This window comes from Chelonia mydas, chromosome 14, assembly GCF_015237465.2.
Source record: "Chelonia mydas isolate rCheMyd1 chromosome 14, rCheMyd1.pri.v2, whole genome shotgun sequence".
Taxonomy (NCBI): domain Eukaryota; kingdom Metazoa; phylum Chordata; order Testudines; family Cheloniidae; genus Chelonia; species Chelonia mydas.
The window spans coordinates 27917957-27941159 of NC_051254.2; the positions used below are offsets into that span (position 1 = coordinate 27917957).

General features: G+C 51.8%; 2 protein-coding genes and 2 long non-coding RNA genes across 5 annotated transcripts in view; 2 read left to right on the plus strand and 2 right to left on the minus strand.

Moving 5' to 3' along the window:
• LOC119567806 (butyrophilin subfamily 1 member A1) overlaps positions 1 to 3769 on the plus strand; it is a 47284-nt gene extending 43515 nt beyond the window's left edge. For both annotated transcript variants that reach the window (XM_037915209.2, XM_037915210.2), the window contains 2 exons: positions 821 to 853; positions 2119 to 3769. In XM_037915209.2, the coding sequence (XP_037771137.1) occupies positions 821 to 853; positions 2119 to 2636 (551 nt within the window). In that variant the 3' untranslated portion in view covers positions 2637 to 3769. The remainder of the gene's footprint in view (positions 1 to 820; positions 854 to 2118) is intronic.
• A 3786-nt stretch (positions 3770 to 7555) lies between these two features.
• LOC119567811 lies at positions 7556 to 8898 on the plus strand. Its single transcript, XR_005227801.1, has 2 exons — positions 7556 to 7604; positions 8465 to 8898. It is a non-coding gene; the product is annotated as an uncharacterized LOC119567811 (long non-coding RNA).
• Positions 8899 to 16543: 7645 nt separating this feature from the next.
• Positions 16544 to 21242, minus strand: LOC119567810. The gene is made up of 6 exons (XM_043528907.1): positions 20882 to 21242; positions 20348 to 20483; positions 20021 to 20115; positions 18422 to 18574; positions 17380 to 17526; positions 16544 to 16662 (listed from the first exon to the last, which is right to left on the minus strand). Exons 1-5 carry the CDS (start codon positions 21104 to 21106, stop codon positions 17431 to 17433), a joined length of 705 nt encoding a protein of 234 aa, XP_043384842.1. The 5' UTR covers positions 21107 to 21242; the 3' UTR covers positions 16544 to 16662; positions 17380 to 17430.
• Positions 21243 to 21576: 334 nt separating this feature from the next.
• Positions 21577 to 22996, minus strand: LOC122462991. Its single transcript, XR_006285914.1, has 3 exons — positions 22916 to 22996; positions 22371 to 22476; positions 21577 to 21835 (listed from the first exon to the last, which is right to left on the minus strand). It is a non-coding gene; the product is annotated as an uncharacterized LOC122462991 (long non-coding RNA).
• Between the last annotated feature and the right edge of the window lie 207 nt (positions 22997 to 23203).

Sequence of the window (23203 nt, forward strand, 5' to 3'; positions counted from 1 at the left end):
TGATTTTGGGGGGGCAGGGTTGTTTTTCTGATTATTTATTTCTTGGGGGAGGTTGTTTTTTTTTTTTCAATTTCGATTTTAAAAAATGTGGAATAGAGGTAAGGCTGATCAACGTCACACAGAATAAACAAAATAAGATAAGGGATTTGAAAAGAAAGGAGCTGTCAGATTTAACTTTGATCCTGACAATACTGAGAAATAGTGCAGAAAAGAAGTGGAAAGTGGATCTTTGTCATAAAATTAAAATTAAATTGGCAATGTTTTGAAGAAAAATGTTTGTTTCTGAAAAAGGCAATTTGTCAAGAAAAACACTTTTAATTCAAAAATTAGGATTAGCTTTCAGATTTGACTTGCTGTGTCTGAGTAGAACTCATGGGGCTCAGTGGAGCGACTCCGATCTGTAAAGTTAAGCACGTGCAGCCATCTTTTCACGATTGCTGCACATATATGTTCTATTCTGCTCCCTCTAAAATAGATGGGAGATTTTTCACTGACCTCGGTGGGACCAGGTTCAGGCTTTTCTGACCAGGTATTTTGCATCCTAATTCGAATGTGTCCGTTGAAAAATCGGATCATAAGTTTTTTGACAGTTGCATAATTAATGGGATCTGACATAATACAAAAGAGTGTGTTAAAGGTGTAGCCTCTGTGAGAGAAGCACTTACACAATCTAGGTGTGTTTCTGATTGTTTATTTTATCATAAACATCTGATAGACATTATAAGTCTATTTTTCCCTCAGTGTATCATTCTGTACCCTATTGAATCCTAGAGAATTTGTTCTGGGGAATTCTCATCTCTGATTATGTGGTTGGTTTCAGGCTGGAGAAAGCTTGCTGCCCCTCTGGAAAAAGGTAATTGAAGATCATACTGTATCAATGTCCATCACCTTTCATAAGAAAATGTTGCACCTTCTCCTTGATTGCAGCAGTGAGTAGTTCAGGGCAGACCTCACAAACATCCTGTATGTCGGTGCACATCAGGATGTGAGGCAGATTTTATGCCTATGTCCTGCCACAGCACAATGCACCCAGATCGTACACAGCTCCTCCCACTCCTCTGTCTGCATGTGCACTGCCCCCTGCAGCGCTTTCTGAGAGCACCTCCCAGTCATTGTACAATGGAACATGACCCTGCCCAGCTGCTACCCCAGGGCCAAGGCCTGCCCTGTCTTCCCATCAGTCGCCTTCCTGTTCCTGCTCATGTCTCCTCCTCACTCTTCTTCAGCCCTCACTGCCTGGGAGAGGGACAGAGCCATGCTCTGCAGACAAGGAGCAACTGAATTCTGTGTCTGGTGTCTAGATACCATGATGATGGAGATGGGAAAAGTGTTGACTAGAATTACAGCTAGAGGGGCTGGGGTAAGTGAGGAAATGAAATGTAGGGGAGAAAGATCCTGCTTCCTGCACATGAGCCAGAGCGAGCAGCGGAGGAGAGATGGGTGGGGGAGTGAAGGTGGTGGTGGGAAGGAGAGGAAGGGAAGGGAAGGGTGGGATGATGAGCAGTTTTGAAGATGATAGGAATTAACAGGAGGGTGAGTGCAGTTCCCCAAAGCAACCGCCCTTGGGAGAAACAGGACCTGCTGCTGAGCAGTGAAATCTGAGGCATGTCAAGTCCTTGCCCCATGTGGCCTGTTGCTGTCTGAGGCAGGAGCACGTCAGAGATCCAGCATTTGGAGAGGAGAAGAGAGTGAGGAGGCCCATATCACATTGAAAGGAGGAAGCTTCTGGGAAACAAAAGGACTCATGCTGGAAATAAGGCACTTCAGGGGACGGGAGCTGTGTCAATATTCTTGACTTCATATAATCTGCTGTGTCCCCCCAGGGATACTAGTCCCCTCCGTGGGGAGAGGTGGGGCCAGGAGGGGATAGACCCTGATTCTGAGGCCTGGCCCAGCTGATCCCTTCACTCTGTTACTGACACATCTCTGCCAGGGGAGTGACTCTCCCCTGCACTGTGCTGAGATCTCAGAGCTGCTCCCCATTCCGACCTGGTAAATTCTGGAGGAAGGTGATTCCCTAAGTCACACTCCATCTGGGGCAGATTCAGTCACTGACATGTTCAAACTCTCCCTCAGGACTGAGCTCTGCCCTTAATGCTCTGATTTTCTCTTTCCCAGAGAATGTGACTCTGGATCCAGGCATGGCTCATCCCCAGCTTCTCCTGTCTGTGGATTGCAAAAGTGTCAAACGGCTAATCACACGGCTGGATCGGCTCGACAATCCTAAGAGATTTGATTATGAATGTTGTGTCCTGGGCGTTGAGGGGTTCACCTCGGGGAGACATTACTGGGAGGTGGAGGTGGGATGTGGGGGATACTGGGCTGTGGGGATCGCCAGAGAGTCTGTGAGGAGGAAAGGAGAGATCATCTTTAGCACTGAGGAGGGGATCTGGGCTGTGGGCCACTGGGGGAATCAGTACCTTGCTGTCACTTCTCCTCGCTCCCCATTGGCCCTGAAGCAGGTGCCCAAGAAGATCCGGGTTTTTCTGGACTATGAAGTGGGGAAGGTGGCATTTTTTGATGCTGATAAAGGGGTATTGATATTCACTTTCCCACCAGCTTCCTTTGCTGGGGAGAAAATCCACCCTTGGCTCTGGGTCTGGGATTTGCAATCCCAGCTCAGACTGTGTCCCTGAGACACAGGAAGAAATACCCCTCTGGGACACTTGTCATCAGCCACTCACGGATCCTCATCCTAAGATGCTGGAGGTCTCCAATGTTCCTGCAGAGCCTGTAATGCACAGTATCTATAAACCTGGGGGAGGGGTGGTGTCCCTGGATTTAAGAGCCATTGAGAGCAGAGATGGAGGAGGACAAGCCAATTTCCTTGGTCCTAAGATTGTGCAGCCTGTCTGTCACTAGCCTCTGCAATCCAAGAGAACTCTAGCCACTGGTCAGGTTAGTAGCTAAGGGTGTGTCTACACTGCAGCGTGTGCTCCATCCTGCCTTGCAGGCATGTGCACACATTAGTCAAGTCCACTTATAAAAGTCCACCCTGCCGAGCTGCACATGATCCGTACCCCATACACGTGTGTTGACATGAATGCTGTAGTTTCGTGTTTGGCACTAGGATTTCTAGGGACATGGAGTGCACATTTGGCAGGCTGAAGGCAATATGGTGCCACCTACAGACCATTTGGACACCAACATAGCCAATGCCATCCATATGGCTGTGGTCTGCTGTGCTCTGCCTAGCATCTGCGAGGAGAAAGACACTGCTGGTTTGCAGTCCCATACAGACATCCAGAATGTGCACCTGTCATCCAGGGGTGCCGGAATGGGGAGTCAGGGGTCCATGGCCCCATCACTTTTAAAAATGGGGGACTATGCCCTCCAACTTTTAACAAGCCATAAGAGCAAGCGATGGGGGGGCAGAGAGGAGTGAGCAGGGGTAGGGCCTTACGGGTCACAGGTGGTGTGAGGGTGGGGGCTCAGGAGGAAGGGGTGATGTGGGAGCAGGGCGTTGGGAGAAGGGGTAGTGGGGGAGGGCAGGGCCAGAGTTCAGGTGCCGGTGGGCCCCCCCCCCCAGTTTTATGGAGCTTCCATCACTCCTGCTGTCATCACAGGGTTTGGGTCCAGGTGAACAAGGGAAACAAGGGATGGCTTACACACCTACATCCTTGCAGCACTGGGTGATGTGGAGGTGTGGTGAGGGACTGTAATGCTGTACATTGGCATTGTGTCTATTTCCTATGTGCTGATTTGCTCTTGGTTATTTGCTGTTGCTTTTAAAAGAATCTGATATTTTATTTAAAATCTTTGGATACAACTTCCTGACTCTTCCTTTATTTCCTGACACTCATATTCCAATGTATTGTCCAACCCAACCAATTCATTAACAAACAAAATACTGAAATAACCCAAAGACCATTGCAGGCACCGCAACTTCCTGTCCACAAATAATTCTTCAGAAGTGTGCAGTGTGAAATAAAGTGCAACCCTGTGCAAAAGGACAGGTTTCAGAGTAGCAGCCATGTTAGTCTGTATTCGCAAAAAGAAAAGGAGGACTTGTGGCACCTTAGAGACTAACCAATTTATTTGAGCATAAGCATCCGATGAAGTGAGCTGTAGCTCACGAAAGCTTATGCTCAAATAAATTGGTTAGTCTCTAAGGTGCCACAAGTACTCCTTTTCTTCCTGTGCAAAAGGGGACCAATAGCTAAAGTCCTAGCTCCATGGGCTCACTAATAGTGGAACTGGAAGTCAGAAGTGCACCTCCAGTTTTCCTTCCCCCTAGTCAAAATGTTGATCTTATTGAATGCTGTTTTATGGGGGTGGAATGCACATGGTACATCTGCCCATTTCACTCCATGCATTGCTCAGAGCCCACCCAACCCCAGAGTTTTCCAGTGGCTGCTGGACGTGGTAGCATGGAAGTCGGTCTGCAGGCAGTGGGGATGGTGCTGAAGGTGGTGCTGGAGCTGGTATTGAGGGCTGCAGCTATCAGGGGGTAGCCTTTAATTTTATTTAAAGTGAATTTTGCAATGTGGTATTACACCACCGTGGGTTCGGCTCTGGCAGCTACAGTTTTAAGCTTAACACAGTGAAAGTTACCTTTGCTACTTGCTTTAGATTTAGAGTTTTTAGGAACACAAAGACCAAAGGTAGTGACCACACATACATTTACCAGTGCAAGGTTTATTTTATTTTATAAGTTTTATTAAAGTTATAATTACCCAAGCAAACAGAAACTTTATACAGACCTCTGCACAAGTTACAAATATAGTTATACTTTCTTAAGAGTGTTAGGGATTGAATGGGTCTTTTATGGATTGATTATTAGTAGAGGGATGGTTTCTGCTGGAGTCTTCCATAGGGAGCTCAATTTTTCCATGTTGGGCATTTTTTTAAATAATGTGATTTTGTTGATACCTACATTTTGTGCATGTTTATGAAAGCGTTAACCTTTTTTTATGGGTTTGTGTTTCCTGGAAACTAAAGGGATCCCAATTTTTTTATATGTGTAAGTTTTTTTAATTTTTATGAGCATTGACACACAACCTGTATTTTGTGGTTAAGACACATGTTGGAGACAGATGTGCCTTTACAGTATTTTTATAATTTACTATTAATTTTGTGTGTGGAGGGGGTAATTTTGTGCAATAGTACCACTTGGTACCTTTTTTTCATAATTTTATGGCATTGCCATAAACATTTAAACATTGCCCCCCATGCAGGGAAGAAATAATCACCCCATATTACATTCTGTGTCAAGACAAGGCCAACATGTTTGAACTTTGTCATCAATCTGGTATGTTTTTATTCCATCTTCATATTATTGAGAAGCTCCTTCTAGCAACAAACCCAGACCAAAGATACAGCATGGTAAGAATTTCAGGGTTAATTAATTAAAAAATAAGTAAGTAGGCAGGTAGGTAGGTTCTGGTTGGGGGTTTTGGGTAATCAGATCAGGGGCCTGTTACCTATATTAGTTTCAAGAAGGAAACCTTGAATCCCTGAGGAAGCCTTGTAGGACATTACACAACGGCATAGAAAGCAATGGAGAGAGCTAGTAAGCTACCAGGGTCGGCACTGGAAATGTGCTCATCATAGGACTCTCACTCCCTGCCTGGAGTTTCTCTGTATGAAACATTGTCAAGAATCAAATGCTCGATTTGGGGGACATTCAGGTGAACATTAACTAGATACAGAGCTAGGATAGTCTTTGTTTCCCTCAAACAGGGTTTTGCTTCTGCCCCTGCCTTAGGGCTCCTGACTATTTTAAGCCTTTTACCCTTTTCTGCCACGTACAATCTGGGTGTGCACTTGGAGTTCTCACTCAGACGCACGGAGAAAAGAAACGCCCAGTGGCTTATTTCTCTGCCACTTTAGACCCTGTTGCCCAAGGCTTACCCCCCTGCCAGCATCCTAGTGGACTATCCTAGTGGCAGGGCTGGACCCTGGAACGGGGGAGGGGCAAGGCTGGAGGCGTCCTGGGCAGGGGCTCCTACCGTGTGCCAGGCTCTAGCTGCAAGTTCGGGCTGGGCTGGGGAGGAACAGGACCTCGTCCCCTGCATGGGCTGCTCCCAGGGCCAGATCAGAGCCACCTCCAGGAACCTTCCCCCAGCAGCAGAAAGCTCCGTGGCTGGCGGCCGGGAGCCCAGCTCTGAAGGTAGCACCACTGCCAGGAGCAGTGCCGAAGTAAGGGGAGCGACACCGTGACACCCCTCCCCCAATAGCCTTGAGACCCCCCCCCTTGACCCTCTTCTGGGATGGGATCCACACAGTTACAACAGGGTGACATTTCAGATTGAAATAGCTAAAACTGTGAAATTTAAAAGACTTTTAAAAATCTCATGACCATGAAATTTACCAAACTGGATGGGTGAATTTGGTAGGGCCCTACCCAGGAGACTAAACAGGGGGGTACTTCACATTACAGCTACACAAATGTGGATCCTCAGTTGCACTGTTTATATCAGGGCCGCTTCTTTCTGGCAGATCCATTTGAGCTCCGCGGCACACATCTCAGGCAGAACCTGGCTGCCTTTTATCCACCCGCAGCTGTTCCCATCAGCAGAGCCTGAGAAGCTGCAGAGTGAGAGAGAGTCCATGTCACTGTGGGTCCCTGTAACAAGGAAAGGCCCAGGGGTGAGTCTTTCCTTCCCCCCCACCCCAAGGGGAAGCTGGGCTCTGGTGTTGTCCTTCATCTCTAACTTCCCTGCGGAGCGTCAGTCGAGAAGACGTCCCAGGCTGTGAGGTGAGTTAGGGCAGTGGCTCTCAACCTTTCCAGACCACTGCACCCCTTTCAGGAGTCTGATTTGTCTTGCGTACCCCAAGTTTCACCTGACTTAAAAACGACTTGCTTAGAAAATCAGACCTAAAAAGACAAATGTTGCCACAGCCACTATTGCTGAAAAATTGCAGACTCTCATTTGTACCACACAATTATAAAATAAATCCATTGGAAATAAGTATTGTACTTACATGTCAGGGTGTAGCGTATAGAACAGTGTAAACAAGTCAGTGTCTGTCTGAAATTTTAGTTTGCACTGACTTCGCTAGTGCTTTTTATGTAGCCCGTGGTAAAACTAGGCCAATATCTAGATGAGTTGACCTACTCCTCGGAAGACCTCTGTGTACCCCAGGGATACGTGTACCCCTGCTTGAGAAGCACAGAGTTAGGGGGTCTGGAGCAAGGACCATACGAGGCTGAATCCCATGGGGTGGGTGACCTGGTACTTGTTCATTGGAAGCGCTACCTTGTTTTCCTGCATCTCAGCTTTCCTTTAAAAACAAAGTCTGATGGGTGAGAGGAAACCTGCACCGTGCGACCTGGGTAACGGGAGAGCTGCAGGGAGCTGAGGACTTGTCCAGATGAATGGTTAGGGCTGGATTCACAAAGGGACTTAAGAGGCTAATGGCCACTTCAGGCACCTCTGTCTCTTGGAGTGGGAAGTTCCTTGGAGAATTCCACTGGGTGGGAGACTCAGCTGTGAAGGGAGGGGGCGGGCAGGAGCATCTCATCAACCCAAGATTGGAATAACTGAAGTAATGTTCCTTTTACACAGAGCCTCAGCTCTTTGGAACCTCTGCAAACACTTTAGCCACGTGTTTTAACTCCATCCGTAGGAGTAGCCTTGGATGGCAGTGGGAGGGCTCAGGTGCGTACGTGTTTGCAGGGTGGGCGCTCAGGGCAGTCCCTGACGCCAGGGCAAAGCAGATGTGAAGTGCCACTGTCTGGATTTGGGAGCCTGCCTGCACACTGAACTCACTAGGCGCTGGGTGCATGACTGCAAGGCGCTGGGCCTGGGAAAATCAGCCCCGGGTGGTTATTTTCAGTAGAAAACCAGAGCCACTTCTGGGGTCTTTCAGCTTCTAATGCCCTTTCCCTTCTGCAGCTGGATTTCAGCGTATGATAAAATCCCTCTCGATGCCAAGTCAGCGCCATAAATCACTGGACTGGGTGCAGGAATCAGTAGGCGACGTTCTCTGGCCTGGGTTATGCCAGGGCTCAGACTAAATTATTCTTCCCAAAACTTTTAAAAGCTGAGCCCCCTCCTCAAGGCAAAGAAACCAATCGTGCCCCTCACCCGTCAGCAATGTGTTGGCGACCCCACCCCCCCATTTTCATGTACTCGCCTTCAAACCCCACCCTTCCCACCATGGCTAGCCCTTCCCCACGCTTCAGGAGACACTGGAGTCGATGATCATAAGCTTTCCCTCTAACCTTAAGACCTGAGGGACCCCATCCTGGAGCATCTTAAAAATCCCAGTTCCCAGACTCTGGAACAGGGGCTGCTTTGCCGGGTTCACCTTTCTCCCTCCGTCAGGTTGGCCGATGGGGATAATGAGCCTGGAGATCTCATTCCCGCTGCTCTGAGTGGTGCCCATGTGCACATGACCCAATTCAGCTCTTCCTGTATCCCAGGAACGTCTTCATCTTCTGGGATCCTCATGGCAGCAGTGGGATGATTTAACGGAGTCCCTTAGTAATGGGGCCTTTCTCTCTCTTTTGTTTCAGAGCCAGCGTCCTGGAATCATCTCATGGTGCGTGGAGTGGTGGGGGTGGTGGGGGTGCTAGTCTCACTATACCTATGTGGGTTTTGGAAAGGTAGAGGGAAAGTGTTTGCCTACCCGCGACTCGTCTTCAGCAAGCTGCTGACTCATCCCTCCTGGCAGCCTGGAAGTCTGCAGGATTCACAGGAATCTGAGCTCCCCGCAGTGTGTGACAGGGACGGGGACTAGGCCCAGGGAATTAGAAACAGGAATCGAGACCCAGCCCTGGAGAATGGGGAAGGAGACCTGCTCATGGAGGACAGACGCTTGACCCAGGAACCCAGAGGAAGGGATCCATTAGGTGGGGACACGGGTGTGGCCCAGGAAACTGGAGTAGCATTGCCAATCCTCCAGGATGACGGGGAGTCTGCAGGAATTAAAGATTAATTTTTAATTAAAGATTATGTCATGTGATAAAATCTTCAGGAATACGTCCAATTAAAATTGGCAACCCTAAACTGGAGTGGGGGCGAGGGACCCATTAAATGGAGACAGACTTGGGCTGGGGAACCAGCTAGAAGAGCCGATCCCTCTTACGATGCCCCTCAATGGTGGGGACTAGACTGGGTGAAACTTTTCATCTAAACTTATTTTAGATTCAGCAGTTTGCGAATTCATATCCATTCTGCTGAATTGTTCATGTCCAGCCCCTCCCCCCGTTCTTAAAAAGTCGAAGCATTTTGTTTAGACACTTTCCAAACAAACCATTTTGAGTTTTCAGTTTGAAACAATTTTTTCTTTAAAAATGTCCTTCAGTTTTATTTTAGAAATTCAAAACGTTACAACCCTTGAAATGTTCCTGGGTCTTTTTGTTTTTTTTTTAAAAAAAGCTTTTTGGTTCATCAAAAATTTGGAAAAATGTTTTGTTCAACCTGAAACCAGTTTTTTTCCATCTTCTTTTTTTGGAATTGCCAGTGACCAGAAAATTCTGTTTGCCCAGCTCCAGGGGCGGGTGAGGATTTTAGCGGTTATATTGTGGGTCTCTGAGTCTCCTTGTTGCTCAAAGTTTTCTTACTGTAACAAATTTATTTGAGACGATGGCAGGATGGGCAAAAGCTTCCTACAAGTCAGGGGGGGGCTGCTGGCACCCAAACTGTGGCCTAGCCCCTGTGCCATCCCTTCTCCTTGACGTCTGGCCCCCTCAAACCGCCCCTTTCCGAGGCCCCCCCTCTTGCCGCCTTTCTCCCTGAGCCCCCACTTCATGCCCCTCCTTGCCCCCAACCCCCCCCCCCCCCCGCTCCCTTCTCTCCCTCTTCATCCAGTCGCTCACAGTTATGGCCAGTAAAAAGTGGTGGGCCCTGGTCCCCCCTGTTCCGGTACCCCTGGATGACAGTGGGAGAGGATGAAGAACTCCTTTCAAATATAACTCCCCCCCCCCCACCACCTCAAAAAAGCACAATTAGCCAGCAACAGCAAAACATGCACCTAACCAACCCGGGCCAGTCACGCTGTGTTGTGTGTGACATTCCCGTCCTGTGGCGGTTTATGTCTTTGAGAATGTGAACCCCACAGGCCTGGGTGTTTCTCTACGTAATGTGACCTCAGTGCTCCTGATGAGAGCCGTTGTTTGTAAATGTTTCAGTAGCAGACATATTTATCATTCATGGACAGACAGACATTTATTCATAATTAGAACTGGTCAAAAATAGCGGGGGTGGGGAGGGTCATGAAAATTGAAGAAGAAACCACTTCCCTCCCCCTCATATTCTTCAAACTTATTTGCAAATGTTTTTAATGATCAAATTTTTGTTTAGTTTTGGTGGGAAAAACTCCGCGTTCTCTCTCAAGTGGGCAGAGAAATCCAAAATGTTTTTTTTAAAAAGGGAACTTTTTTCAAATGATCAATGTAATCCAAAGTGGCATTTTTAGTTCAAAGGTTGCATAGTGAGTGTAAAACCATTTTGAACCAGCTCTATTACTGTATAACAAGATGAGTTTATTTGTCATGCTGCATTGTTTGGGCCACGTTCCAAGTGGTATTTCAGTTTTTGCACAGCTCTTCTCTTCTTGCGTCTGCACCTCTCCTAAGCTGTGGCCTTAATCTTGGCCCTGGAAACCCTTACGTGCATGTTTAACTTTAATGACTGCTGTGAATAATTCCATTTCAATGGGACAACTCTGAGGTCGGGTTTACGCTACGGCCCTATATCGGTGTAACTACGTCATTTATTTCGTTTTCTTTCTTTTATATATGAAAGTTCTTGAGAGGTTAAAGCAGGTAAAATACATGAACAGGTTCAGACAGTCCAAGTTTGTCAGTGCAAAGTGACAGCAGTGATGTGGGATCTGCTAGTTTTCCATAAGTCTCTCAGGGTTACCCAGGATAACTTTGGGGATCTCTGTCTCGCATCTGGAATGTTCCCTGAAAGTGTCCAAACAGCTCAGAGATACAGAACCATTCCCTGGATCCATTCTTATAGCTGTCTTCCCCGGAAAGCAGTCTGGCAAGTGTTCCTGTCAGCTCATTGCTAAGTTATCTGTCAAAATACTAGAGTTTTCAGGTGCCGAAGTAGCCCTTTGATTCATGATGAAATTATCCTCCCCGTCACCACCAAAATTGGAAATGGTGCCTCTGAGTGCACGGGACCCTACCGTGCTCCCCCATAGGAGCTGCATTAACAGGCAACTCTGCAAGTTCTCTGCATGCCTCTGCCAGTGACCCCCATGCCTCTCCATTTCCTTGGCCACATGTATCCTGTCCCCATGCTGGCGGCTAATCCAGAAAAAGAGGGAAAGAGCTCACCACTGCCACCACCTGAGGGATGTGTTGGGGTGAGATCAGCTGGGCAAAGGAGGCAATAGGGACAGAATCTGAGACTTGAAGCTCCTCGAGTGACCTCTGACCTTTCCAGACCTGCCCTTCAATCAGACACAGCGATTGTAAAGTTGAATGTGATAGTAACTAGACCCATTTGAAACCCTTCACCACACCAGACAAAGCCCGTAGGATTCATCATGAACTATTTATTTCTCCTCCCCTGGCTCCCTGCAGCCACCTTGGAGCTTTCCCTCGTCTCTCCCAGGCTGGGCTCACTTGATTGCAGGAGCTCAGCGGAGGGTCCAGCTTTGCTCTTTCGCTTCCATTCTTCACGTCTTTGGGTGGCTGCATTTGCAACTGAGCAGCCTGATGGAAACATTGAGTCCTCTGTCTCGGCAGGCAGGCCCAGCCGCCAAAGCCAAAGACTCCCTGAGAACAGGGGGAGGTTCGCCTGAATTCTCAGGAATGGAGGCTGGGCCCATAGGGTAGGGTTACCATATTTGAACTTTCAAAAAAGAGGACACTCCGGGGGGGGAGGGGGGGGGGAGTTGTAGCCCTGCCCCCTATCTACTCCCTCCCACTTCCTGCCCCCTGACTGCCCCCCACAGAACAGCCAACCCATCCAACCCCCGCTGCTCCTTGTCCCCTGATCGCCCCCTCCCAGGACCCTGCTCTCTATCTAAGCCTTAGAATCATAGAATCATAGAATCATAGAATATCAGGGTTGGAAGGGACCCCAGAAGGTCATCTAGTCCAACCCCCTGCTCGAAGCAGGACCAAGTCCCAGTTAAATCATCCCAGCCAGGGCTTTGTCAAGCCTGACCTTAAAAACCTCTAAGGAAGGAGATTCTACCACCTCCCTAGGTAACGCATTCCAGTGTTTCACCACCCTCTTAGTGAAAAAGTTTTTCCTAATATCCAATCTAAACCTCCCCCATTGCAACTTGAGACCATTACTCCTCGTTCTGTCATCTGCTACCATTGAGAACAGTCTAGAGCCATCCTCTTTGGAACCCCCTCTCAGGTAGTTGAAAGCAGCTATCAAATCCCCCCTCATTCTTCTCTTCTGCAGACTAAACAATCCCAGCTCCCTCAGCCTCTCCTCATAAGTCATGTGCTCTAGACCCCTAATCATTTTTGTTGCCCTTCGCTGGACTCTCTCCAATTTATCCACATCCTTCTTTTAGTGTGGGGCCCAAAACTGGACACAGTACTCCAGATGAGGCCTCACCAGTGTCGAATAGAGGGGAACGATCACGTCCCTCGATCTGCTCGCTATGCCCCTACTTATACATCCCAAAATGCCATTGGCCTTCTTGGCAACAAGGGCACACTGCTGACTCATATCCAGCTTCTCGTCCACTGTCACCCCTAGGTCCTTTTCCGCAGAACTGCTGCCTAGCCATTCGGTCCCTAGTCTGTAGCGGTGCATTGGATTCTTCCATCCTAAGTGCAGGACCCTGCACTTATCCTTATTGAACCTCATCAGATTTCTTTTGGCCCAATCCTCCAATTTGTCTAGGTCCTTCTGTATCCTATCCCTCCCCTCCAGCATATCTACCACTCCTCCCAGTTTAGTATCATCCGCAAATTTGCTGAGAGTGCAATCCACACCATCCTCCAGATCATTTATGAAGATATTGAACAAAACCGGCCCCAGGACCGACCCCTGGGGCACTCCACTTGACACCGGCTGCCAACTAGACATGGAGCCATTGATCACTACCCGTTGAGCCCGACAATCTAGCCAGCTTTCTACCCACCTTATAGTGCATTCATCCAGCCCATACTTCCTTAACTTGCTGACAAGAATACTGTGGGAGACCGTGTCAAAAGCTTTGCTAAAGTCAAGAAACAATACATCCACTGCTTTCCCTTCATCCACAGAACCAGTAATCTCATCATAGAAGGCGATTAGATTAGTCAGGCATGACCTTCCCTTGGTGAATCCATGCTGACTGTTCCTGATCACTTTCCTCTCATGTAAGTGCTTCAGGATTGATTCTTTGAGGACCTGCTCCATGATTTTTCCAGGGACTGAGGTGAGGCTGACTGGCCTTCCTTCTCCCTGTCTCCAACTGCCCCCTCCTTAGACCCCCCCAACCTAACTGCCCCCCTAGAACCTGTCCCCTGACTGCCCCGCCCCCATCCGCACCTCCGCCCCCTGACAGACCCCCTGGTCTCCCACACCTATCCAACCACTCCTTGTCCTCTGACTGCCCTCTCAGAACCCCCGACCCATCTAACCCCCACTGCTCCCTGCCCCTGACATTGCCCCCAAACCTCCGCCCCATCCAACCCCCCCTGCTCCCTGTCCCTTGTCTCCCCCGACCCCTCTCCATATGCCCACCCCCTGACAGGCTCCCCCCAGAACCCCTGACCCATCCAACCCCTCCTGCTCCCTGTCCCCTGACTGCCCCTTGGGACCCCATGCCCCTTCTCCAGCCCCCCATACCCTGCTGCTCAGAGCAGTGTCTCTGGGGTGCGGAGCCAGACACAGTGACGTGCTCCCCCACAGAGTGCTCAGCTCCCCCGCCCAGCCCCGAGAGTGCTGCATTGGGAGGGAAATCCCGACCCTTTGGAAAGTTTTACAAATCCCTCCCGGAGGGTGATTTAAAACCCAAAAAGCCAGACATGTCCGGGAAAATCCGGACGCATGGTAACCCAACCACAGGGACTCCAGGATCTGCAGCTGCTGCCACCTCTATGGTGAATCCTCCGACTCATCACCAACCAGCTCTTCCCCATTCTGCAACCTGGCCCCATGGTCTGACCGTGCAGGAGAACAGAAACCCTTTGGGACAGCAGGAGAGTCTCCTCAATGCCGCACTCTTTGCATGGCTTCCCGCGGTCACCGGGAAACATGACTACCCTGCCCCCAGGAGTCTCTCAAGGAGCTGCCGGCGCAGTCACTGGGCACCCACTCGTAATGGTCTCGGGCAGTGGCATTGCAGAGGGAGCTGAGCAGACCGTCCCTTCTGTGACTTCCTGAATTGCTGCCAGGACAGATTCTCCTCTACGCTAGGGAGATTCCCCGAGGAAAAGCAGCTGTGGTAGGGGAGGGGGCAAGACAAGCTCTCCCCCTGAGCCCTTGACTAGCAGGCAAGCAGGACTCTGGGAGCCAAGGGATCAGTGTGTCTTGCTGGGAGAGCAGAGCTGGAGAGCAGAAAAGGGCATTGGAGAAATTGTAGAAAAGTCAGTGTCATGGCTGGGTCATGGGCAGCCAGACGAAGTGGTCAGAGCAGAGTCCACACTCATGAGACAGGAGGCGAGAGTCAGCTGGGTCAGGACACTGGAAGAGCAGAAGCAAAAGACCAAATTGTGTTCAGAACCTCAAGTCAGATGAGTCACCCCGAGTCCGCATGCCAGGAAATCAAGCCTGGGGAGTGGGAGCAGGAACAGCCAACACACGGTCCAGAGCCGGGGAGCAGCTCGGGTGTTCAGACAGTTTCTTCTTCCTGCTGCTGGTTTAAGGAGGTCTCGGGGGCCGATTAGCTGCTCCGGGACTCTGCCAGTAGGAGCCTCAAACTGGGTCTGGACTTCGTCAGTCCTAGCTAAGCAGTTTTTCGTAGGCTTCCAGGTGGCGTGCTGGAGGGTGGCTGCTCCCAGGAACCCTGCAGACCCGAGTTAATGACCCATGGGTCATGACAGTGTGTGATCTCTCTCCGCTCAAACCTCCTGCACAAAACAGTCTCCAGGATCCCGGACACATCCTCTGAGAATAAAAAAACACAGTCATGAGGACAAATAGGCTATGGAACAGGAGCTCCCTCTTTGTTGCAACAGCCCCAAGTGCCCGGAAGAGTGGATGGTTCTTACCTCCAGGAGATGCCTGGGATCTTCCATCTAAGCCTCAATGGGACCCTTGTTTCTTGGTCTGACAGGATGAGATCATCTGTCCCCACTGCTCCCTGTGCTGGGCTGGCTGCAGCACACATTTGTGTAAGAGGCTGGGCCAGAGAGATGTTACAATCAGGGTCCAGGCAGCCCAGAAGGAGAACAGAGGGTCTGAAACCACAAGACGAAGCAATCAAATCAGCGGATTCGACAGAGACGTTTTGTACCCTACAGGGACATCAAAGAAGGTCTGTTAGGAAAGCTGAGATGTTAGTCTGGAAACTGCTAAGGCAAAGATTGTGACTTGTTAAGATTCAGTTTAAGTCACTACAAAGTGTGTTGTGTTTTGTTTGTCTGTTTGAAATTTGTCTCTTTCTCTTGCTTAGTTTCACTTAAATCTCTTCTTTGTTACTGCGCTTCCCAAAGCACCTCAGGATTGTGTGTTTGAGTGAAGTGTGAGTCTCCAGCCTACCCAACAGGCTGAGCTGTGCCCTGTCTCTCTGAAGGTAGCGAATAATTTCTGAGCGGTGCTGGGCCCAGAGTCCACGGGCAGTTCACCAGACATCTCCTGTGAAGCCCAAAGAGACCAAAGGAGCAGGAGAGATTCAGGCCCCACTGATCCATGGGAACTTCCCACAGAAGAGGCTACACAGGGCTCCAGACACAGCCAGCAGGATCCCTCCCACAAGCTGGGCCATGTCCTTCCCCTCCCAGCCCCACAGCTTCCTCCCCACCCCAGCCTCAGGAACCCCTCCCACCTCCCTGCTCTCCCCACCCACTCTCCAATACCAGGCTGTTTCCAGAATGGAAGCAGGTGTGTACCAGAGTTCACTCACCGCTAGATGCTGGCCAGGCCTCTTGTCACCGCTTTCTAGCTGGGCTAGCAACCCCGCTGATACTCACTCTTGCAGTTTGTTGGCTGGGAACTCAGCCCTCCAACCAGGTGACTGGCCTTTACTCCACTCCTTCCTGGGTCCTGCTCCTTCCAAACAAAGTCCAAAAATGTCTTGAACAGAAACAAGGCCTTCCACCCTCATGGGGAGTTCTGCCTCAGCCTGATTTCAGCTCGGCCTGCCCTTCTTGGGTTTCTAGGGTCTTCTATGTCCCCTTCCTTAGGGACGGTGAGAGAAGCCAGTCCTACCCTGGACTCCAGGGTTTGGCCCAAGGCCGTCGACTTAACAGCTCGCTCTGCTTCTGGACTTTTGCTGCTGTTTCCCCTTGTTTCCTCTCAGGTGGGGCTCACTTGGTCATCAATTTGGCCTAGCCCCAGGCTAGGCAGCCATAGGCCAAGCCACCCTCTTAGATACCCTCCTCCTTCAAATCCGGTCCAGCCCAGCTGACAGGTTTGCTGAGGGGATGGTGAAACCCCATTGCTGATCAGAAGGAGGTCAGAGTCTGTTCTCTAGGAGCTGAAGGTCCGTTTGTCCTGCTGCGGGAAATGGAGCTGGAGAGCGGAGATGTTAGGTGAAAGAGACTGCATGATGGAGTTGGAGACTGAGGGACGGGAGCCTCCTCCCACAAACGCTCCCAGGAGAACAGGTTTGAGGAGTTCTCTGCGGAGTCTCTTGCTAGGAAAAGAACAAGGGTGGCACATTGATGGAGACGTCTCTCTCCCAGGGATGGGGGAAGATCCCAGCCAGGCTATGCAGCAGAGATCCCATTTCTCCCCCAAGAAACCCAGATGCCCAAAGAAGTCAATGACTCTTACCTCAATGAGGGAACAGGGTCTTCCCTCTCAGCCTCTTTGAGAACTACCACTGCTTGGTTTCCTCGGACCAGGGACCTGCCCCCACTGCTCCCTGAGGTGGTTCAGCTTCTGACTGCACCCATCTGGGAGGCTGTCACACATCCCAGGGCCTACAAGACACGGGGGGAGGAGGCTCCTCTTCATGTCACACTCTGAGAGCCCAGAGAAGGGCCAAAGGAAGAATAAAGGGCAGGAGATGAAGCTAGCCCTGAGCCTCTGTCCCATCCTCACCTCAAATGTGGAGCTTCCTCAGCTTCAGTTGGGCAGACAGTCTGTAGCTCTGACACAAAGGTCTTTCTGCGCCATATGGGGCAGGAAGATCTCTACCTGGGAGCACGGAAAATGGGATGGGGGTGAGATCAAGGAAAGAGGGGAGGGGTATGGGTGTGAGGGAAAGAGCTCCTGCCCCAGATGAAGGAATTTGGGGGGCCGAGGGAAGGACCCAGCTCCACAGAGAGGGGAGAGAATTTCTGTGAGTGCCAGGAGCCTCCATTTCCTTTTCCACTAGCCCCCCATTTACAGTGAGACAGAGCAGTACCTGCAGCAGGGAGCGGGACTTGCTGAACAGGGAGGGGAACCTTGAAGAGCATCAGATGAGCCACAGCCCTTGCAACACCTCGGGCATCTGGTGCAAGTGCCTGATGATGTGAAGCTGGCACATGACCTTGGCTGTGACATCCTCGTGCTGCAGGGGAATGAGAACATGTCAGAGACGGAGACACTCCCCAGGAATCAGGGAGGATTAAGGGCACCTGGAACCAACACCATCATTTCCACCCAGCAGCTGCTCATGTCTGAGTGGTGGATTCACCCTCCCGACCCCCAGGATGGAGGCTTGCTGTCCTCTCTAGTGACCTCCAGTGCCAACCCCCCTCCTTGTCGGCTGAACTCCTGCCACCTCCCCATCCGTGCCCCTGACAGCTGTTCCACCTCCAACCCACCTGGGGACACCGCTCAAGTTCCTAGAACCCTCTCCTCCACCCCTACCTCCATCCCCATAGGGAAGGGAGGGGGCTCTAGCAGGGTGGCGGGGGGCAGGAGGGATTCTGGCAGCAGTGAAGTGGGATGGGGAGAGGTTGAGACCTTTCCCCAAGTCACCCCAGTGACAAAAGCTGAAGCCACAGAATGGCAGCCCTGGGGAACGGTGCAGGTCAGCAGCCCCTGCTGACTGAATCCTCCCGTTCTCTCTAGAGCGGGTCCAGCCCTACCAGCAGCAAGACCAGCTTCCCACGCCCATGTGCATCAGCCCTTCCTGGTCAGTCGCCAGCACCAATCAGTCCTTGGCCTCCCAGGCTGCCAGGGAAGGGAGCAACTCTCGATGGTGGCTCGGGTGACATGGACACTAGGCTATGGGGAAATGGGTGCAGCTCTGTGGGGCAGGAAAGGTTCCCAGAGGGCACTTAGGGGACTCTCCTGTCCTTCCCAGGAGTGATAGCAGAGCACCACATCCTAAGAAGAGAAGTCCATGAAGTCCAGAAGTCCCCACTAGGCTCCTTGCCACCAGGCCAGCGAATGGTGATAGAATGGGAATGAGGCCCTGGTCCCCACCTCAAGCTCCTGAGTCAATTGCAGCTGCTTACCGTGACCCCCATCAGTTGCTGGGTTTCCCCCAGGAGGGAGTAGACGAGCACCAGCCCAGCCTGGCTGACATGCAGCAGGGGGTCGTGGATGGCCAGCACTGCTGTCTGCAGGAAGGATCTTTTCTGACCGATGGAGAAGAATTTTCCAAAGACCTAAAACCAAGAGGACACGAGGCTCGAGCAGATTGCCCACAGCCAGCCTCCAAGTCCTGGCCGTACAATGGCCTCTAGTGCCCCAAAGGGCGGGGAAGAGAGCTGCTGTGGACAAGGCACTTCATTCCCCAGGAGGCTTTCAGGCTCCCAGGGCTCAGGGAAGCCCCTTTATTAAAAGGTCGCAGATGCTTAGGGACCAAAGCCTCCAGTGGCTCTTTCAGGAGGGAAATTTATGGCAGGGGCCAGGATGGGCTGGAAATGGATCTCTAATGTGTGTGAGCAGGCCCACTCTGCTGCGCAGGTCACAGAGACCACAGGAGACCCTGTGTTGCTTCCAGCAGAGAGATCTCCTGCACCTCAGCGACTAGAGGAGTGTGTGTGTGTTGTGGGGGGCGAGGAGGTTGGAGCTGACAGACCAAAGGTCTCTTCCCCGCAGCTTAGTGATTTCTCTCGTCGCTGGGAATGGCCTCTGCAGCTCCTTGGTTTCTTCACAGGGAATCCAACCTGCAGCCTGACAAGGACAAGGAGACTCATGGCCCAGTCTCCATCCCAGGCACCCCTCGGAGACTTTTCTTCCGCTACAGCAATTCAGCTTGTGGGAGGCGGGACAAGCTCACACAGTCTCTCTCACGGGGCGTCTGTGGAGCAGCGTTCTGTAGATGCCCTTCTCGATCCAGGAGCCACTCCAAGGCCTCCTCTGTGATGTTGTGGAAATCACCCATTTCACCTTTGACTCCAGGCTGGGGGCACTGTGTTACGGTGTGTTCGAAGGTTTGGATATTCTCACCACAGTTGTGAGACGGGGGCTGGGGGGTGTCTTTGATTTTCTACTTGTGCAGCAAGGATCCGCAACTTGGCTCAGTGACAATGTGCTTCTTTGGAACAGTGGCTGAGGTCCAGATACTCTGCCATTCTCTGGCCGGGTCTGGAGACATGAGGGGGGCGCATGTGGTCCATATTGGCTCTGGAGCTCGCTATGTCCCCTACCCAGTTCCCAGGTTGGGGCATTCTGCTTCCTGACCGGAAATGGAATTGGGCAAAGCCCACCTCCTTTCTCTGCTTCTACAGGGTGCGGGGAATTAAACAAGGGTCTGATCAAGCAATCGTGACTGACTCAGGGCTCTCCTCTCAGACACTTGGGGATCAGCCAGGAGGTCAAGGAGTACAGAGACACCCAGAGCCATAATCCTATATTAACTCACCCACCCGGGGATCCTCCTTATGCCACGTAGCAATGCAGCTATGTAAGACACTCAAATCACGGCAACTAGCGAGGTTCCAATGTGGGACCTTTAGCACCAGCCTGTCCCACTGGTTGCTGAATGAGGAACTCTGAGCTGGAAATAAGGAGCGGGCTCTTTTCGTGTCTCCAGGAGGCATCCACTCCAGGGAACCCAGCCAGCCACACTCCCTGAGCTGTGTCATGCCCTGGCACAGTGTCCTTACCTCCCCCACTCTGGCTGTATTCTTGTAGCCTAAGAGCCTTCTGTCCTGGTGCCAGTCATAGCACCAGAGATCTTCCACGTCATGTATGGTCAGCCCTGGAAGAGAGAGAGAGAGAGAGAGAGAGACTTTTCTGATCATTCTGGTTGCAGTTTCTGTGTCCTTCCAATCCCATTGATGGCTCCACAGTGGAGTGGAGAAGAACAGAGGCAGAGAGAGACTTGTCCTCCAGCTGGGGTCAATCTGAGAGAAATGGTCTGGAGTCCCATTATCCACCTGTGGTCACTCATAGTCCCCTATTGGGTTCCGTGTCCCAGCTGGGTTCCTTACCCCTCTGTTGGAGCAGCAGTTGGTAGAGCCGGTAAGTCCCCTCCCTGGCATGCCGGCTGATGTCCTTGTCTGGCTCGCTGACAAATAGAGCCAGCTGGGCCACATGGTGACCCATCCTAGGGAACTCGGCTGAGATCTAATGGAAGGGAGAGGAGAGGGGACTCCATCAGCATTTTCCTGTCAGCTCCCTGTCCCCCCGGGCCAGAGGGCTCCTTCCCCTTAGCTCCTCTGCAGAAGATGCGGGGGGGAGAGGAGCTTGAGATCAACCCTTCATTTGCTCTGCTACCATGGGAGCCCGGAGCTGCTTTGGGATGCCAAGCAGGGGCTGGAGCATGGTCCCCTTAAAGGCCCAGGGACAACACTGAACCAGGACAAGAAGAACTTGACTCAAGCCTAGTTCAGTCCCTGCTCTCACTCTGCCTCCCCATGAAGAACCCTCCTATACCACAGCCCCGGCAGCAGCAGATCCTGCAGCCCGCTGGAGCCAGCCCGCCTCCGCCTGGAGCCAGGAAGCTGGGGTCGGAGCTCACTTACGTCAAACTCAGGGAGGGTGACTGTGTATCTCAGCAGGGCTCTGCTGCTCCTGATGGCCCTGGCTCGCTCCTGCGACACCCTGGACACGACCCACAAGTTGACATGCTGTGGGGAAAGGAGGCAGGTCAGACTCAGTGGCCAGGTGCACCTGCTTTGCAAATGAGCCCCACGCCCCCAGCCCCAGGGGCCTGAGACATTCTGCGCAGGGGGGAATAGCTGAGTCATTGATGGCAGAGCTTTAGAAGGGGATTCTTTCCCCCAGGATGCAGCTTGTACCCTGCAGGTCACAACTTGTCAGTGTCTCTCTAGATTGGGACAACGTTCAGGGTCGGGGCTGGTCCCATCCTCCCAGAACTCCTGATTCCTGAACAGTTCACCAAAAAGGAGACTGAACCCTCGGCCCTTCCCTGCTACGCAAATCCTTGCGGGGATGTAGGGAGTGACTGAGAACACAATCCCCCCAGGAATTTCAGAGCAGATAAGAGGGAAGGGCTGATTCCCTGGGATCCTCCTGTTTCTCTAGGAAGGAGTGTGTGCCTCTTCTCTGAGAACCTTCTCCCAAATCTCATGCGGTGTGTGTGTTGGAGGGGTGGGGGAAGGGTGGGTTTTCAGACTCTCACTCCCTAAGACAGCCAGGAGCCCTGTGGTTAGTGCTCAGCAGAACCAGGCAGAGCTCTGGCTTGAAGTCCCAGCTCCTTCCTCTGTCCCTCAAGAAGGAAGGACCTCACACTGCATTGCACTGACCTCCCCAACCAAGGACGGCCCACTGGGGACCCAGCTAGGAGGACAGAGTAGAAAATGGATCTTCCAGTCTCTCCTTACCAGTCCCCCAAAGAGTTACGGTCAAATGGGGCTCACCTCCAAGATGAAGTGGAGCCTATCTGTGTCTGGGGACTCTGCCAGCAGGTTCCCCAGCATGGCATCCAGGACCTCTGGGATGACTTTGTGCAGAGCCTGCAAAGCATGGGTCAGAGTTAGGGAACCTGGGCCTACACCTGCCACAGGATGGAAAGAGGGGTCTCTGGGAAGCACTGGGGAGACTCCCAAACACATCTCCTGGCCTCTCTCCTTCACATCCCACTGCAGGCAATTCGCAAGAATTGATGACCCCTGGACCTTTGATCCATGAGCTTAGCAGATCTCTGCAGAGGGCCTTGTAGGCAGAAGAGTAGGAAACAGCCAAGTTGCTATGGATGGAAGCTGGGCTTCTGGGCAAAACACGGCTTATGAAAGAAAGAAAGAAAGAAAGAAAGAAAGAAAGAAAGAAAGAAAGAAAGAAAGAAAGAAAGAAAGAAAGAAAGCAAGCAAGCAAGCAAGCAAGCAATCCCCCAGGGAGGGGTAATCTCTTCCCTGCTGGAGGGAAGGATCCAACCCTGCAGCTTGTTCCATCTCCGCTACTCCACCCCTAAATCTGGAGCTCCAGCGAATAAAGAGAGGAGGGACCAAGGACTACTCCGGAAGAGGAGGAGGATGGAGGAGGAGGAGGTACCTGGATGTCGGTGGTGTCCTTCTCCGTGCCCAGGGTGAAGACGGAGTGAAGGGCAGCTCGCAAGAGGTGGGTCTCTAGGGCTGGCTCCAGGGCAGGTTTCATGGTGCTGGCAAGAGAGAGGAGCTGCTGTTAGACTGTGCAGTACGGGGGTGGGTCTGTCACCAACAGGGACACCAAGCCACAGGAATAGAGGCACAGGCTGGCGAGAATGGAAACTGAGGCACTTAGCTAGGGAATGACAAGGCCAAGGCGTCACAGTCAGACAGTGGCAGGATAGGAATAGCTCCTGTTCCCTGGAGCCTACTGCCCCTCCTGTAGCTGAGCCCGGGAGTGAGCCCCTCCCCAAGGCCCCTGTCATGTTATGGGAGTGAAAAGAACAGCCCTGCCAGGAGAGAGTGACCCTTCCCACCCCACCATCTCTGCCAGAGGCGCCACTCTTGGGAGGTGACCTGGGAGGGACAGTGACGGTGACTCCCAGCCTTGGGCCTGAGCAGCACTGGGGTGAGGGGAGCCGGCGGGGTTGGGGGGTGGGGCTGTCTCAGTACCAGAGGTTGCCCACTACAGCCAGGGAGTGGGCGAGGACGGCGCTGGGTGACGAGTCATCGGGAAGCTCCTCGATGAGCTCCTGTGAGACGCGAAAGAGACAAAGGAGCGTGTGAGATTCAGGCCCGACTCACACCTCCCAGTGAGGAGATGACACAGCCAGTGCCCCACATGGCCAGCAGGATCCCCCACCACATCCCGCTCCTCCCATTCCTTCCTGCCCATCAGACTTGGTCCCCCTTCCCGGATCCCTGCCCAGCTCACTCCCAATCCCCTTCTCTCCTCCTCCC